Source organism: Anas platyrhynchos, chromosome 1, assembly GCF_047663525.1.
Source record: "Anas platyrhynchos isolate ZD024472 breed Pekin duck chromosome 1, IASCAAS_PekinDuck_T2T, whole genome shotgun sequence".
NCBI lineage: Eukaryota > Metazoa > Chordata > Aves > Anseriformes > Anatidae > Anas > Anas platyrhynchos.
In genome coordinates, this window is record NC_092587.1 from 14,990,743 (window position 1) to 15,003,512 (window position 12,770).

The window sequence follows — 12,770 nt, forward strand, 5'->3', positions numbered from 1 at the left end:
TAACACGGCTAGCTGTGGACATGTAGATCATCTAAAACTAGAATCAAGACTCTTAAATTAGATTTTTTTATTATTATTATTTTAGGGAAATCTTGCAACAGAATTCAGCCTAACAATTTGTGGGTTTGAAATTAAGAGCATCTTCACTATGTTGGGGATAGCAAACCTGCTCATTCACCTGTGTTTAACTACACACTTCATGGAGATCTAATGCTTAAATATTAAACAGAAACTCCAGTAGAAACAGTGAACAAATAATCCAAATCTGCTTCTACAAAAGATCAATACTTTCAATAATAGGGGAAAGATTATTTCATGAATTCATGTAAGGCAGTAATTAGATTATTTTGCATTTTTTCCACTTGGGATTATTTTTAATTGGGTCAACTGAATGTGAATATATGATGTTAGATGTGAATAACTTCAAAGCAGCAACATTTTTAACAAGTTTGACAGGGGAGGAGATGTAAGAAGGTGAAATGTTAAGTACACTTTGGGAAATAAACATTTATATTTTCAATTTATTTTCTTTATCTTATGTAATCATGAGGACATTCCCTTCTGTATCGTTAACACCTCACACTGCCAGCGTTGACAACTCAAGAAAATAGCCTGCTTACTCACCAAACGTTCATCAGGAGAGGCAATGATAAGAGCCCTCCACAAAGTACATAATAACACTCCCTATAACTCTCAGCTCACTCTTGTACCCAGAGGCTTACGTAAATGACAGATTTTGCAGGCTTCCAAGCTGTTAACAAATGCGGACATCAGCAGACCAAAGGAGATCAAAGGCAGCTCTGCCCTCTCGCAGACATGACTTCTTCCCTGCCTCCCTTCCCTTGGGAGCACAGAACCCAGCTCACCCTTTCTATTGACCAACCCAACCACCCCCGGCCGCCCCCAAATAATCATTTGCTGCATTTAAGGTTGTTTCTCACTTTGAAGAACTGTTCACTGATGCCTATGTAGGAGTGAAGGACCCAAAATAGATAAGGATCAGAGATCATTTTCAACACTTCTACAAGGGGCTTAGAGGGATTCTTATCTCTAATTAGGAAACTGGCTGTCACAGAATGATGTGCTCTGCTGTGACTTACGCTGAAGTCAATTGTGGTTTAGATATTAAAATAGCTGAAACAGGATTAGTCACTACACATCGCAAGAGCGAAATAAAGCAGAGTAAACTGGAGTAACCTATTAGCTCTTTGAAGGTGAATTAAGCAATTGAAAGAAGTGATGTAAGTAGCCAGTCACTAGGTGAATAAAAATATCAATTTCATATTATTTAAGTCATGTTTGTAATTCTAATGTTTCCCTCAAGATAATGAAAAAATTATCCCACCTTTAAAAAAATGCATAATTAAACCTGTATTTGTTTTCCCACAAAACCATAAATTATAATTTATGAATTCTTAATTTTCTTAGCTTCACTCATGAACTTAAATCTAGTCATTAATCACAGAATGGTTTGGGTTGGAAGGAACCTTAAAGATCATCTCACTCCAACCTCCTGCCATGGGCAGGGACACCTCCCACCAGCCCAGGCTGCCCAAAGCCCCATCCAGCCTGGCCTTGAGCACCTCCAGGGATGGGGCATCCACAGCTTCTCTGGGCAGCCTGTGCCAGGGCCTCACCACCCTCAGAGTAAAGAATTTCTTCCAGATATCTAATCTAAATCTGCCCTCTTTAGTTTAAAACTATTACTCCTTGTCCTATCACTACACTCCCTGACACGAAAAGTTGCCACTAAAAATGTCCATTCAGTCTTAAAACAAGAGTATTTCTCATTTAAATATGTCTAGATCTTTTGGAGGAATTAAAATTGTAATTTGTATACTTACAGATTGGTAACAAATCTATATTTCATTACAAGTATGAAATGTAACAATGTACACTGAGTGCATGACTTCTTCTCAAAAGGGACGTGAATTCCTTCACATACATTTAATATTGTGGCAGAGGACAAATATGAAAATCCAGATGTGCAAAGGGAAGGCTTACATGATTATCATGGTATGTCATTTAAATCTTGTCTGTATTTAATGGTGAAAAAATTTGGAAGTGAATTCTGTTACTAATGAGAGAAACCACAGTGTAGAAAAGCTGTGGGTGTTGTCATTGCCCTGCTGCTGAACCTCAGTATTTATAAATTTATGAAGTTCTATGCCTCAGTTTCTCCATCTGTCAGATTTTTGAATTTCAGTGGTTTTGTGTTGTTTTTTTTGTGTGTGTGTGTTTTTGTTTGGTTGGTTTTTAGTGTTTTCTGTTGTAGTAGTTGTTGCTCATTTATTTTAAATAGATTTTGTGAATCCTTTAATTAATTAGTGTTTAAAACTAATTTTTGGATACAACATGCTACAACACTACTAAATATCATTATGGTAACAGGTAATTAGAAGGCCAGAAAGCACATGTTTGAGATCATAACAGAGAAAATGCAGGCTATGCTATCTGTGAAGGGAAGGACAGAAAAAAATTCCCAATGGAAAAAAGAGAATTATTAAAAAAAAAAAAAAAAAGTTGCTTCCTTGCTATTAAAGGACTTGTGCTTTAAAAAAGCTGGGTCTCCTCTTCTGCTTCCTAGGATGATACTTGCACTGCAATAATCAAAACAAGGAAGCAGATGGACAGGCAAAGTGGTACTGCAGCTGCTGCAGAAGATGACTATAATAATAATGTTGACATCAGTAACAGTAATTAGTGCACAGACTGTAGAGTGGATGATTCGTTTTCCTCTCTCCTGGTGTGGGCATGCTGCCCTAGTGAATGTATACAATGTCAGTACCTTTAGTTTGTTTTGTTCATTTGCTCAGTTTATTAATGAAATCCAAAATGATAAAGAAAATCCAACTTTTCTGCCTGTCCAGAACAGCTGGTAGGGAAAGCATGTTGTTTCAGTTTGTTCTAATAATAGATGGAATCTTCATTAGTAAATGGCAAATTACCAATTTCTTACTTATATCTATTTTCAATGTACACAACAATTCTTGCTCTCCCATACAGCCATCTGTACATGCTTTCTTGAATTTCAGCAGCATCTAGTACTTGTCTGATTTTGTCTAAAGAACAGCTGGTACTGCATGGTGTCACTTCTCCATCTGTAGGCTTTCAGAGTGTCCTTCTTTTCAAGGGACACTATGAAAAATGGTACAACTGCGAGAATGGCCAAGAAAAACACTGTGTTACAATGAACCACCTAGGTAAGAAGAAGACAAAGCGTCAGTGCTAGCAGCAGGACTTTCTCGTGCTAAGAGAGTTCTGGTAGAACTAGACAAGGAAGCACCACTGCTCCTTAGATGCCTCACTGAGAATGACAACTGTCCAGCTTGGTGTTATGTTCTGCCAAAAGTCCTGCTGAAGAGCCAACTAACTGGAAGTGGGATAAGTGTGGAGAAACAAATAGATGGGTTTTATCTGGAAAAAACAATTTATCTCTTAGAAGTAAGTAATCCTGTGGTATGAAGTCAACGGGAAGGAAGAGTTATAAAAGGTAACATGAAAGATGCTTAGCATATGAAAACCCCAAAACCTTTTTTTTTTCCTTATTCTGCATCTACTCTACATCTAGCTTCTACTGAGATCTTTTTTACCTGTACGTTGTTTCTACATAATGATAAAAGATTTCCTTTGGCTTCCCTTCATTACCATCTTCAACAACCAGAAAAAAAAATCCCATTTTCAAATGCCATTCTACCAATGGGAAGAGTGAAATTGAGAATCACAGGCTCAGGATAGGAGCTACCCATCAACGCTACAAGTTCATTTATCTCAGCTCCCTTTCCATCCAAACTCTTCCCAAACCTTCCAGAGTTCCTCCTTCTTTCTCCAGGTTTCTCCTTTAAAGTGCTGATCTACTGGAGGGATCCACCCAGGCAATAATAGATACTTTTGCCAAATCAAACTTTTTAATGTAGAAAATACGCTAGAACTTTATAAGCTTTCTGGAGTTGTGTTTTGTTGTTGTTGTTTTGTTTCCTTATGATACAGGAAGATGTTTAAAGTACCTCACAGAAAAATAATGTTCTATGCAACATCTTTTGGAGCTCAGCTTAACTGACAGATAAACTTACATGCTGTGTTCAACCTTCATTATTTGCTTTTACTGTTGAGAAGACCACATTTGCATATGAACAGTTTCCCCAATGTATTTCAAAAATTAAAATCATGTAAATTAAAAATCCATCCATATACATGGAAAAGGAGATGTCTGCGTAAATACATCTTTTGTTTTTGTATCTTCTCATCTACCTTGGTAGACAAGAAAGCTTCAGTAACACTGTTCCTAACACTAAAGGAGATCATTAATCAAATTATTCCAAATATGAATAGAAAACAATGCAATTGAATGGGGAAGAATAGGTATTCAAAAGAACAGCCATGATTATTTTTCAAGGAAAAAATTGCCAAGAAGTTGGGAAACAGATGGCTGAAAGTGTTAGATGAAGACACATTTTCCTATGCTAACTAACAGACTTAATTAATTGCTCAAATCACATGGTATTTTATGGAATGACATTAATGATCAGTAATAAAAACTGACAGTAGTGTCTTATTGGCTCCCTTTAAAGAAAACAAAAGAAATTATTATAAAAAGAACATGTTTATATCCTACAGATATAACCCACAGACCATAAATACAGCTTTCAGTGTTAATGTGACTTTTACCACTTTCTCATTAATATAATTACAAATTGTTATGGAACTCTAAAAATTTAAACAAAAGCTTTCCCTCATGGCAATTTCCTAAACAGAATTACTAAACTGTATTGATCTAAATTAAAACTTTACCTTAACTATTTCCTCAATGAAACAGACATGTGAAATAGGATCTCTCTTCTTTGTCAATAGCTTCTGCAAGTGCTGCACCTGTAAAAAAATAAATTATTTAGTGGAAAAGTGACACCTTCTATTAACTTACATGCAAAATTGCCTCACCAGACAAGCATTAATTAGCTGTTGAGTACCTGTCCACAAGCAGCACAGATCTGATCCATGAGTTTCTCCATGTTTGTCCAGAGAGCAGCTCGAAAAGCTGCTGTATTCCCAGGTGTTGGCATAGCAGCTCTACCAGGGCCACCTATATGTGTTTTTAAAAACACACAACAGCACATTTCAGATTTCACACGTGAAAATTAAAATATTACAAATAGAGATCTTTATGCATACACTGACATAAGAAATTTACTTTAAAAAAATCAGAGCAGCCTCCACAGAAACACCATGGTTGTGCCAATGAGCATATCGCAGCATATAAAAGCAGGATATTACCAGCTCAGCTCAGGACGTAAACGTACAGGTGAACTAAAATAAGTGATATTCCAGCTGAAGGGTATGCAACTTCTAAACTTTCTATACTATATTCCACATCTACATGTATATTTTCAGATCTCAAACTCATTGCAAGCATTTTTTTGTGTGTATGTTGGTTTTTTTAAGTGTTAAATTTTCATTACTGCCAATTCTGGTGACCATTTCCAGGCACATGAAAGAGAATATAATCAGGAGTAGTAGTCAACACGGATTCACCACGGAGAAGTCATGCTTGACTACCCTGATAAGCTTCTATAATGAAATCACAAACTTGATGGATGAGAGGGAAATTATCTACCTGGACTTCAGTAAGACTTTTGACACTTTTTACACTGTCCCCCATGAGATCCTCACAGACAAGCTGTTGAAGCATGGGCTGTATGAGCACACAAGTGAGGTGGACTGAAAACTGCCTGAATGGACGGCCCCAAGGGGTTGTAATAGGTAGTGCAAAGTCTAGTTGGAGGCCAGTAATGAGCAGAGTACCCCAGGGGTAAATACTGTGTCCAGCCCTGTTTAGCATCTTCTTTATCAGTCTGGACAATGGGGTAGTGTGCACCCTCTGTAAATTTGTGGATGACACAAAACTGGGAGGAGCGTCTGATTCACCACAGGGCCATGCTGCCATCCAGAGGGACCTTGACAGGCTGAAGAGGTGAGCTGGCATGAACCCTGTGAAGTTCAACAAGGAAAAGAACAGAGTCCTGCACCTGGGGAGGAAAAACCCCACGCACCGGTACATGTTGGGTGACACCCAGCTGGGAAGCAGGTTGACAGAAAAGGATTTGGGGGTCCTGGTGGCCACCAAGTTGAACATAAGCCAGCAATGTGCCCTTGCCACTAAGAAGGCTGAGAGTAGGCTTGGCTGCATTAGGCAAAGTATAACTAAATTCTCAGAGTAAATAATTTCTTCCTTATATCTAATCTAAATCTACCCTTTTCCTTTAAAACCATTCCCCTTTGTCCTGTCAGTACACCCCCTGACAGGGAGTCCCTCACCAGCTTTCCTGTAGGCCCCCTTTAGGCACTGGAAGGCCGCTGTAAGGCCTAAAGAAGACTCCAGGCTGAACAACCCCACCTCCCCCAGCCTATCTTCACAGGAGAGGTGCTTCAGCCCCTTGATCATCCTTGTGGGCCTCCTCTGGACTTGTTCTAATATGTCCATGTCCTTCTTGGCCCTGGATGAGGTAACTTGATGCAGTGGGTGACATCCCTGCCATCTATGATCTTTCCACCGACACAAAGAAAGAAAAATTTGGATTCAGCTTTCCATGACAAACTCCTAAGAAAACACTGCCAAGCTGTAAACTAATGAAGGCAATTTCCTGGGAAAGCGGGGGAAAAGAGAGGGGAAAAATCATAGAAAAACCTCTGAGCACAATAACAACAAACATTTTAGTTTTGTATTAGATGAGTACTGCCATCATCTACCATTTAAAGCAAGCAGGGAAACATTTAACAGGCTTGGATGTGAGTTTCTTTTGACAACATACAGTATTTCTGTCAAAAAAGATCAGGTAGGGATCTCTGTGAAACAAGTATCATACCTCTTGCAACAGTTTGAGACGGCTGGGTCAATACTTTGATATCCAAAGCATTTTTGATGTTCTCCTCCAGGGCCGTGCAGTATCCATCCACCACGTTAGCAATGGTATCCTTCAAAGTTCCAAGGTTATAGAAAACCTGAAGAGCAGTTCCCACTTGAGTAGGACTCTAGAGAAAGAAGATTTTCAAAAATGACAATTACCTTTAACTGTGTTATAGATTTATTTTTCCATGATGAAGGCATCATTTTACAGGACAAGTTCATCTTAAAGTTCAGCCTGCTGATTCATTTCACTTAATGTGAAATAAATGGTATGCATGACAGAGATCAGAGGGGAAAGGAGAGGGCTGATTTCCTTTGACTGCTTAGCAATGCTTAGCTTAGTTTTTTTTGGCAGTACCTTCTAAACAAGAAGAATGGAAAAACGGATGGGAAGCACAGCTGGCAATATATTTCAGGGTGGGTTACCCCAATAATTCGTAGGTTCTGATCCAAGAATTGATCCAATAATTCCTAGATTAGTTACAGTACAGCTATATTCAGCTATAGTGTAGCTAGTAATATTGTTTTAACATATGGTATCTGTTATGGCACTGTCATTTAAGTGCCAAACTGCTGATTAAATCTGATATGATTTTAAAAGAAATACTAACCAAGGGCAAGCAGGTCAAGTCCCTACCACTGACTGATGAAGAATTTAAGCTAATATTTCTACATTTCTATTTCTAGTGCTGACAATCACTTCATCTTCCTCACAGCAGAATTAAGAGTGCAAAGCAACACAGTGATCATTTCCAAAGCCTTAAAAACAAACAAACAAACAAACAAAAAAAAAACTAAGTATCTTTGTACTGGGAGCTTTTCCAAAATACAGGAGAGTGAAAGCCATTCAAAAACTTTTCAGGTCCATTGTTTAACGGACCTTTGATTATGATTAAATCTCATGATAATACCACTGAGCAGCACTAAACACTGGCATGGGTGCTATTCAGAAAGAGAAAAGCCTCAAATTATTGCCTTTGGAAACAAAGCACTGTCATCCAGACGCTGAATACTGCTTTTTTATTCAGCTTTCATGGGCAGTTAGTGGAGGGGGGTGATCAGTTGATCATTCACACATTACAGATGCAGCCTTTCCTCATTTTTTCTTAGTGAATTCTGCTAGCAGGAAAGAACCTGGTCTGGCAGAAATCTTCACCCCCAGACTGGACAGAAGTATAGGAGACCACAGGAGCATCCCACCAGAAACCCCATTTTGACTTCCTCTAGGAGTGAGGACTTACGCCATCACACTCTCCTTGCTCATGGCTGCTGCAGTAGCAGCCACTGACATTAGAAGGGACTGCAAGACCCACACGATTTTGCTTCATCTTCCCCAGGTGAGAGTTTTCTTCAGCTAGACACTGTTGAATGAAAGAAAGAGTGTGCTCATCTGCCTTTCAAATGTAAGGAACTTGTACCGACACCACACCAGTAAAGCTATGAGACAGCTGTTAGATTGAGGATCCGCTTGCAGGTACATCCCCCTACTGCAACAACTCTCCTAACACATCAGTGAACAGCGCATCTCCCCCAAAACTAATGTTTCACAGGCTTAATCCATGTTCATGACTTTCTAGGGTTTCTGTATAACTACAAAGCTCAGAACTACAATTAAAGCACAAAAACAGATCCCACTTCCTTGCCCAATCCCAATGAGGAGTTTCCAGGTTTAGGGGAAAGCAGTGCAATATTAGGCATGCAATATGGTTTGCAGACCTTACAGTAACTGTACCAGTTTCTTTTTCCAAACAGTGTGGGTGTTAATGAGCATTCCCAACTGAGTATTATAGGCCCGGGACTTGTAGGTTTAGTTTTTTGACAACTGGGTATGCTGTAAAATTTCTAAGCATCCTGTGGGTGTGCTTGTGGAGGTGGCAAAGTAAGCCATAAAGACTGGAAGATTAATGGGATGTCAGAAAACGAAGAATATTGTAATGCAAGGAGGGAATCTGGGGACAGAATGAACAAGAAAGAAGAAAATACAAACGGGAAGAAGATGGGAAATAGAATGGAAAGAAACTGGAAGAAAGAAAAAGAATGAAACTGAAAGGAAGGAAAGCAAGAAAAGACTCCTCTCATTTACCAGTCTTCCCTCTTGTAATTGTCTTGATTTTTATAGACTGTTTATAAAATTATAAATCCAGACAGAAAGGCAGTAATGTAAAATCAATACCGTACTACAACTGTAACAGCATTCAACCAGCTTTCAGTCAGACTCCAGATTCCAGTAAATGTTCATGTATTAACTAACAAAAAAAAAAAAATAGAACAGCAGACAGGGCACTGGCTATCCTGAATAACCTATGGTCAGGTACTTTCCTGACAGAGGCAATACAGGCACAAACCCTTCCAGACAAAAGAACCTCAGGGCTCCCACAGGTTAGCAAACTAACTCTGCAGCTACCGGTCAAGAAAGACAGAAATGTGTTCCCACAGAGCCTGGGCTCTCTTTCAAAAGACCTGTTTTTAGCCAAAGGTTGTCAAACAATTCATTCTGAAGTTAGGAATGTTAAACAAAACACACTCTTATGGAAAACTGTTATTCACTGAAAGTATCTTCCGAATTTAGTAGCAAAGTGAAAATCAAGAGTGGAAGAAGGATGATGTAGGTGTCTTACTTCTTGCCTGAAATGGCAGACATGGCTGCTGACATGCTCATGTCCTAGCTCATGTATTCACCCTGTGTATGTCAGGGACGAGACATATACTAAAACTGTGACAATATACTATATCAGTAGGGTTTTTTTGTTTGTTTGTTTTTGTTTTTTTGTATACAGCATTTTTCTCGCTACAAAAACAGTCTGTGTTTTATTTGCCCCAGACAGGCTATATAAAGTCCACTGTTGGTTGTGCTCTAGTCCCAAGAGAATTGCATTTTTTATGCACAGCTAATTTCTAGGCTTAGACAATATGTTAAAAAAAAAATGTAGAATCTCTTGGGAACAATTGTATTACATAGAAACAAAATGTGGGAAAGCTAGAAGAAAACAAACAATTGTACTTTCAGGCTTGCATACCACCTCAAAATTAGACTGCTTACCATTAGTACACATTGAACAAAAATTTGAGAATCAGAATTACAGAATTTGCCACTACCAACAGATTTTATAAGAAATTGCCCCATATATTTTTCTTCTATTTGCAAAAGCTTAAGGCTAAATGACACTGAGAGTCTAAAGATTGTCACAATTTTTATCAAATGTAAAGCATGCATTCGAGTAAAAAAATCTCTCTACAAAAGTGATTTATGGTGGAAAATGGAATTACATCAGAGAATGATATTCAGAACAGCTATCCAAAAAGGAACAATGGGAAAAACAGTATAACTATTTTTTTATATGGGCTTTAAGGAATTTACAAACAGGATTTCATAATCAAGTTGTCTGCCACTGCAGACAACTACACTTAGCAATTTGTAAGTGTTCACATTAGAGAACATAAGATCCTATGTTCCTTTTTGTTTTAAATTGTTTTGTGAATGAACACTCAGAAGTAGTATTGGATTGTCTATTTTTATCATGTAAGAACGTATGGGCAGTTAGAGCAAGAGGAAGACAAAATTCTGCTTCTGACAAGAGGGTGGCTTACAAGAAAATAGTCCTTTATATAATAAATTACCTTCCTCAAAATATTTATACACATACCACAAACTTTAAGTTATGGCAGATGAGAAATGGGATAAAGAAAAATAGCACAGCTTTTATACCAATACCACAGTAAAACGTTAGCAGTACAACAAAATCTAATGTGCATCCACACAACCATACACAAATTAAATAAAACCGTAGCTCCACAACCTGTAGGCCTACAATACTACCTACTTGAAGATCAACTAGAGTGATCTTCAGCTAATAAAAATTACACTGGAGTAGGGAGCTAAGGAGAGATGGAGCTAAGTCCAGCAATAATACTCTTCTCCATTCAAACCAGGTGGCTTGTCAAAACATAATATGTTACAGATATACAGAAACTAAATTTGACAGATCAAAGAGTATGGAAAGACTCCATGAATCATCAATTCAAGATTGTATGATATGAAAAAAATACACTAATTTGTTTAAAAGCAAGTTCTATAATTTAAGAAACACACAAAATTCCAAAATAGCAGAGTTCCTCAACGTTCATCACAGAACATATGAAATAGCTTGATCATCAAAAGGCTGCTATTAGCCACCACATGAAAAGAGGTATGGATGTTTCAATTTCTGTTTTAGCAAAACATAAAGATACCCATTATCACCAGCACCTATGAAGAGATGGCACCTTCATACCAAATGCTCCTTTTCTCAATCATTTAAAGCTGTTCATTTTAGCAACATCATTTCTGATGCATTTTATTCCATCCCATTTGGTTCTGTAGACCATCATAGCCAAGAAGAAAAAAAAGTTGTCACAGAATCATTCTGTAGTCATTAGGTATGAACGTCTTTTTCTTTCACAGTTATATCATGTGGTTGCTTTCCAGAGTAGGCAATTAGACTCAATAACAAACGAGGTGCTGTCCAGTCCAAACCAACATTTACAGTCATTCTGCAGAGTAGAACCCTATCTGGTCATTTCCTCTCCCACAGAGATAATGACCCTGTGAAGACTAGATAGAAAAAAGTCATTATAGACTTAAAGTAAATAAACACCTACCAAATTTCTAGTTTGTAAATATCTCCTAGGATGGAAGCAAGTCATTTTTTTTCTGTCAAATACCAACACTGCAATTGACTATTATAGAATGTCCAGCACTGTAGGCTTTTATCTTGTGATTGCCACTATCATTATCTGAACAATCTTCTGAAAGCATGGCTAAATAAAAAGCAATTTTCTTTTTCATTATTAGAAATGCATCTTGGATGAGCAAGCCTGCTCCTCACAAGGAAGTGTGGTGATGACACTGAGCTAATTTAGGGCCAGGAAGATTCCTAGCATAAGGCTGAACTGAAAATAAGAAACCTAGATGACAGGCAAAGCTCATCAGCTCAACTGTTATAAACACAGTTTCCAAACCCACTGTACTTTCTCAGGGCGTGGGATTGACCCTGTGTCCCTTTGTTCTCCAGCCCGTGCTGTCCCCAGGAACTCAGAATCCTATTTCTTTATGTAGTGCGTATCTGTCTGTATGACCCCATGCTGCAGCATTTCTACCTGTGTGGACTATCATCTCAAATGAATTTCCCAAAATACTCATGGACATATACTATATGTGACAATTAAAACTTCATCAAGAATTAGTGTTAGAGAAGTAAGCCATTCCTAACTGTCCTGTAGTTGAATTTCACAGGTCCAGTACCACATAATCAGAAGGGCCCTCTGAGGAAGCATGTTTCTGCACAACAGTTTAGAAGCACTGTATTCAGGAAAGTCAAGCTCGAACCAGTCCCTCACTCGATAATGAGGTTACGTAGATACTCATGTACCCAAGAACATTTTTGCTTTCCTTACTAAAATCTGAGCAACTCTGACTGAAAATCTGTATTACTCTGCAGACCCTGTTCAGGAAAGACTGTGGAAGGATCACAACAGAAACTTGTCACTATATTTATATATAATGTCAATGTAGACATACATATTATGTGCTGTCATACTCTTATGTGGCAAAACATTTACTGTGTCCCATACACACAAACAAAAAGCATGACAGAATACAAAAATAATTCCATAGCTTGCTTAGTTAAGAAAGATCCATAATTACTAGTAAGTCCATGTATTCCATGTATCACTTCAACAAAGTGGTCTGACAATGTGGCAAAGCAAGAACTACCACAAATAATACTTGCAACAAAGACACAACATACCCTAGTCATCAAAAAATAGTGGGCATAAACATATAGGACCAGCAGAACATGGCACAAACTGAAATAACCAAACCTGCAAGCTA

General features: G+C 38.1%; 1 protein-coding gene across 2 annotated transcripts in view; it reads right to left on the bottom strand.

The window, feature by feature from the left end:
* The window catches only part of COG5 (component of oligomeric golgi complex 5), a 180,859-nt gene that overhangs the window by 56,099 nt on the left and 111,990 nt on the right, over window positions 1-12,770 (bottom strand). For both annotated transcript variants that reach the window (XM_072032652.1, XM_072032653.1), the window contains 3 exons: window positions 6,861-7,026; window positions 4,968-5,080; window positions 4,792-4,869 (listed from right to left, as the gene is read on the bottom strand). In XM_072032652.1, the coding sequence (XP_071888753.1) occupies window positions 4,792-4,869; window positions 4,968-5,080; window positions 6,861-7,026 (357 nt within the window). The remainder of the gene's footprint in view (window positions 1-4,791; window positions 4,870-4,967; window positions 5,081-6,860; window positions 7,027-12,770) is intronic.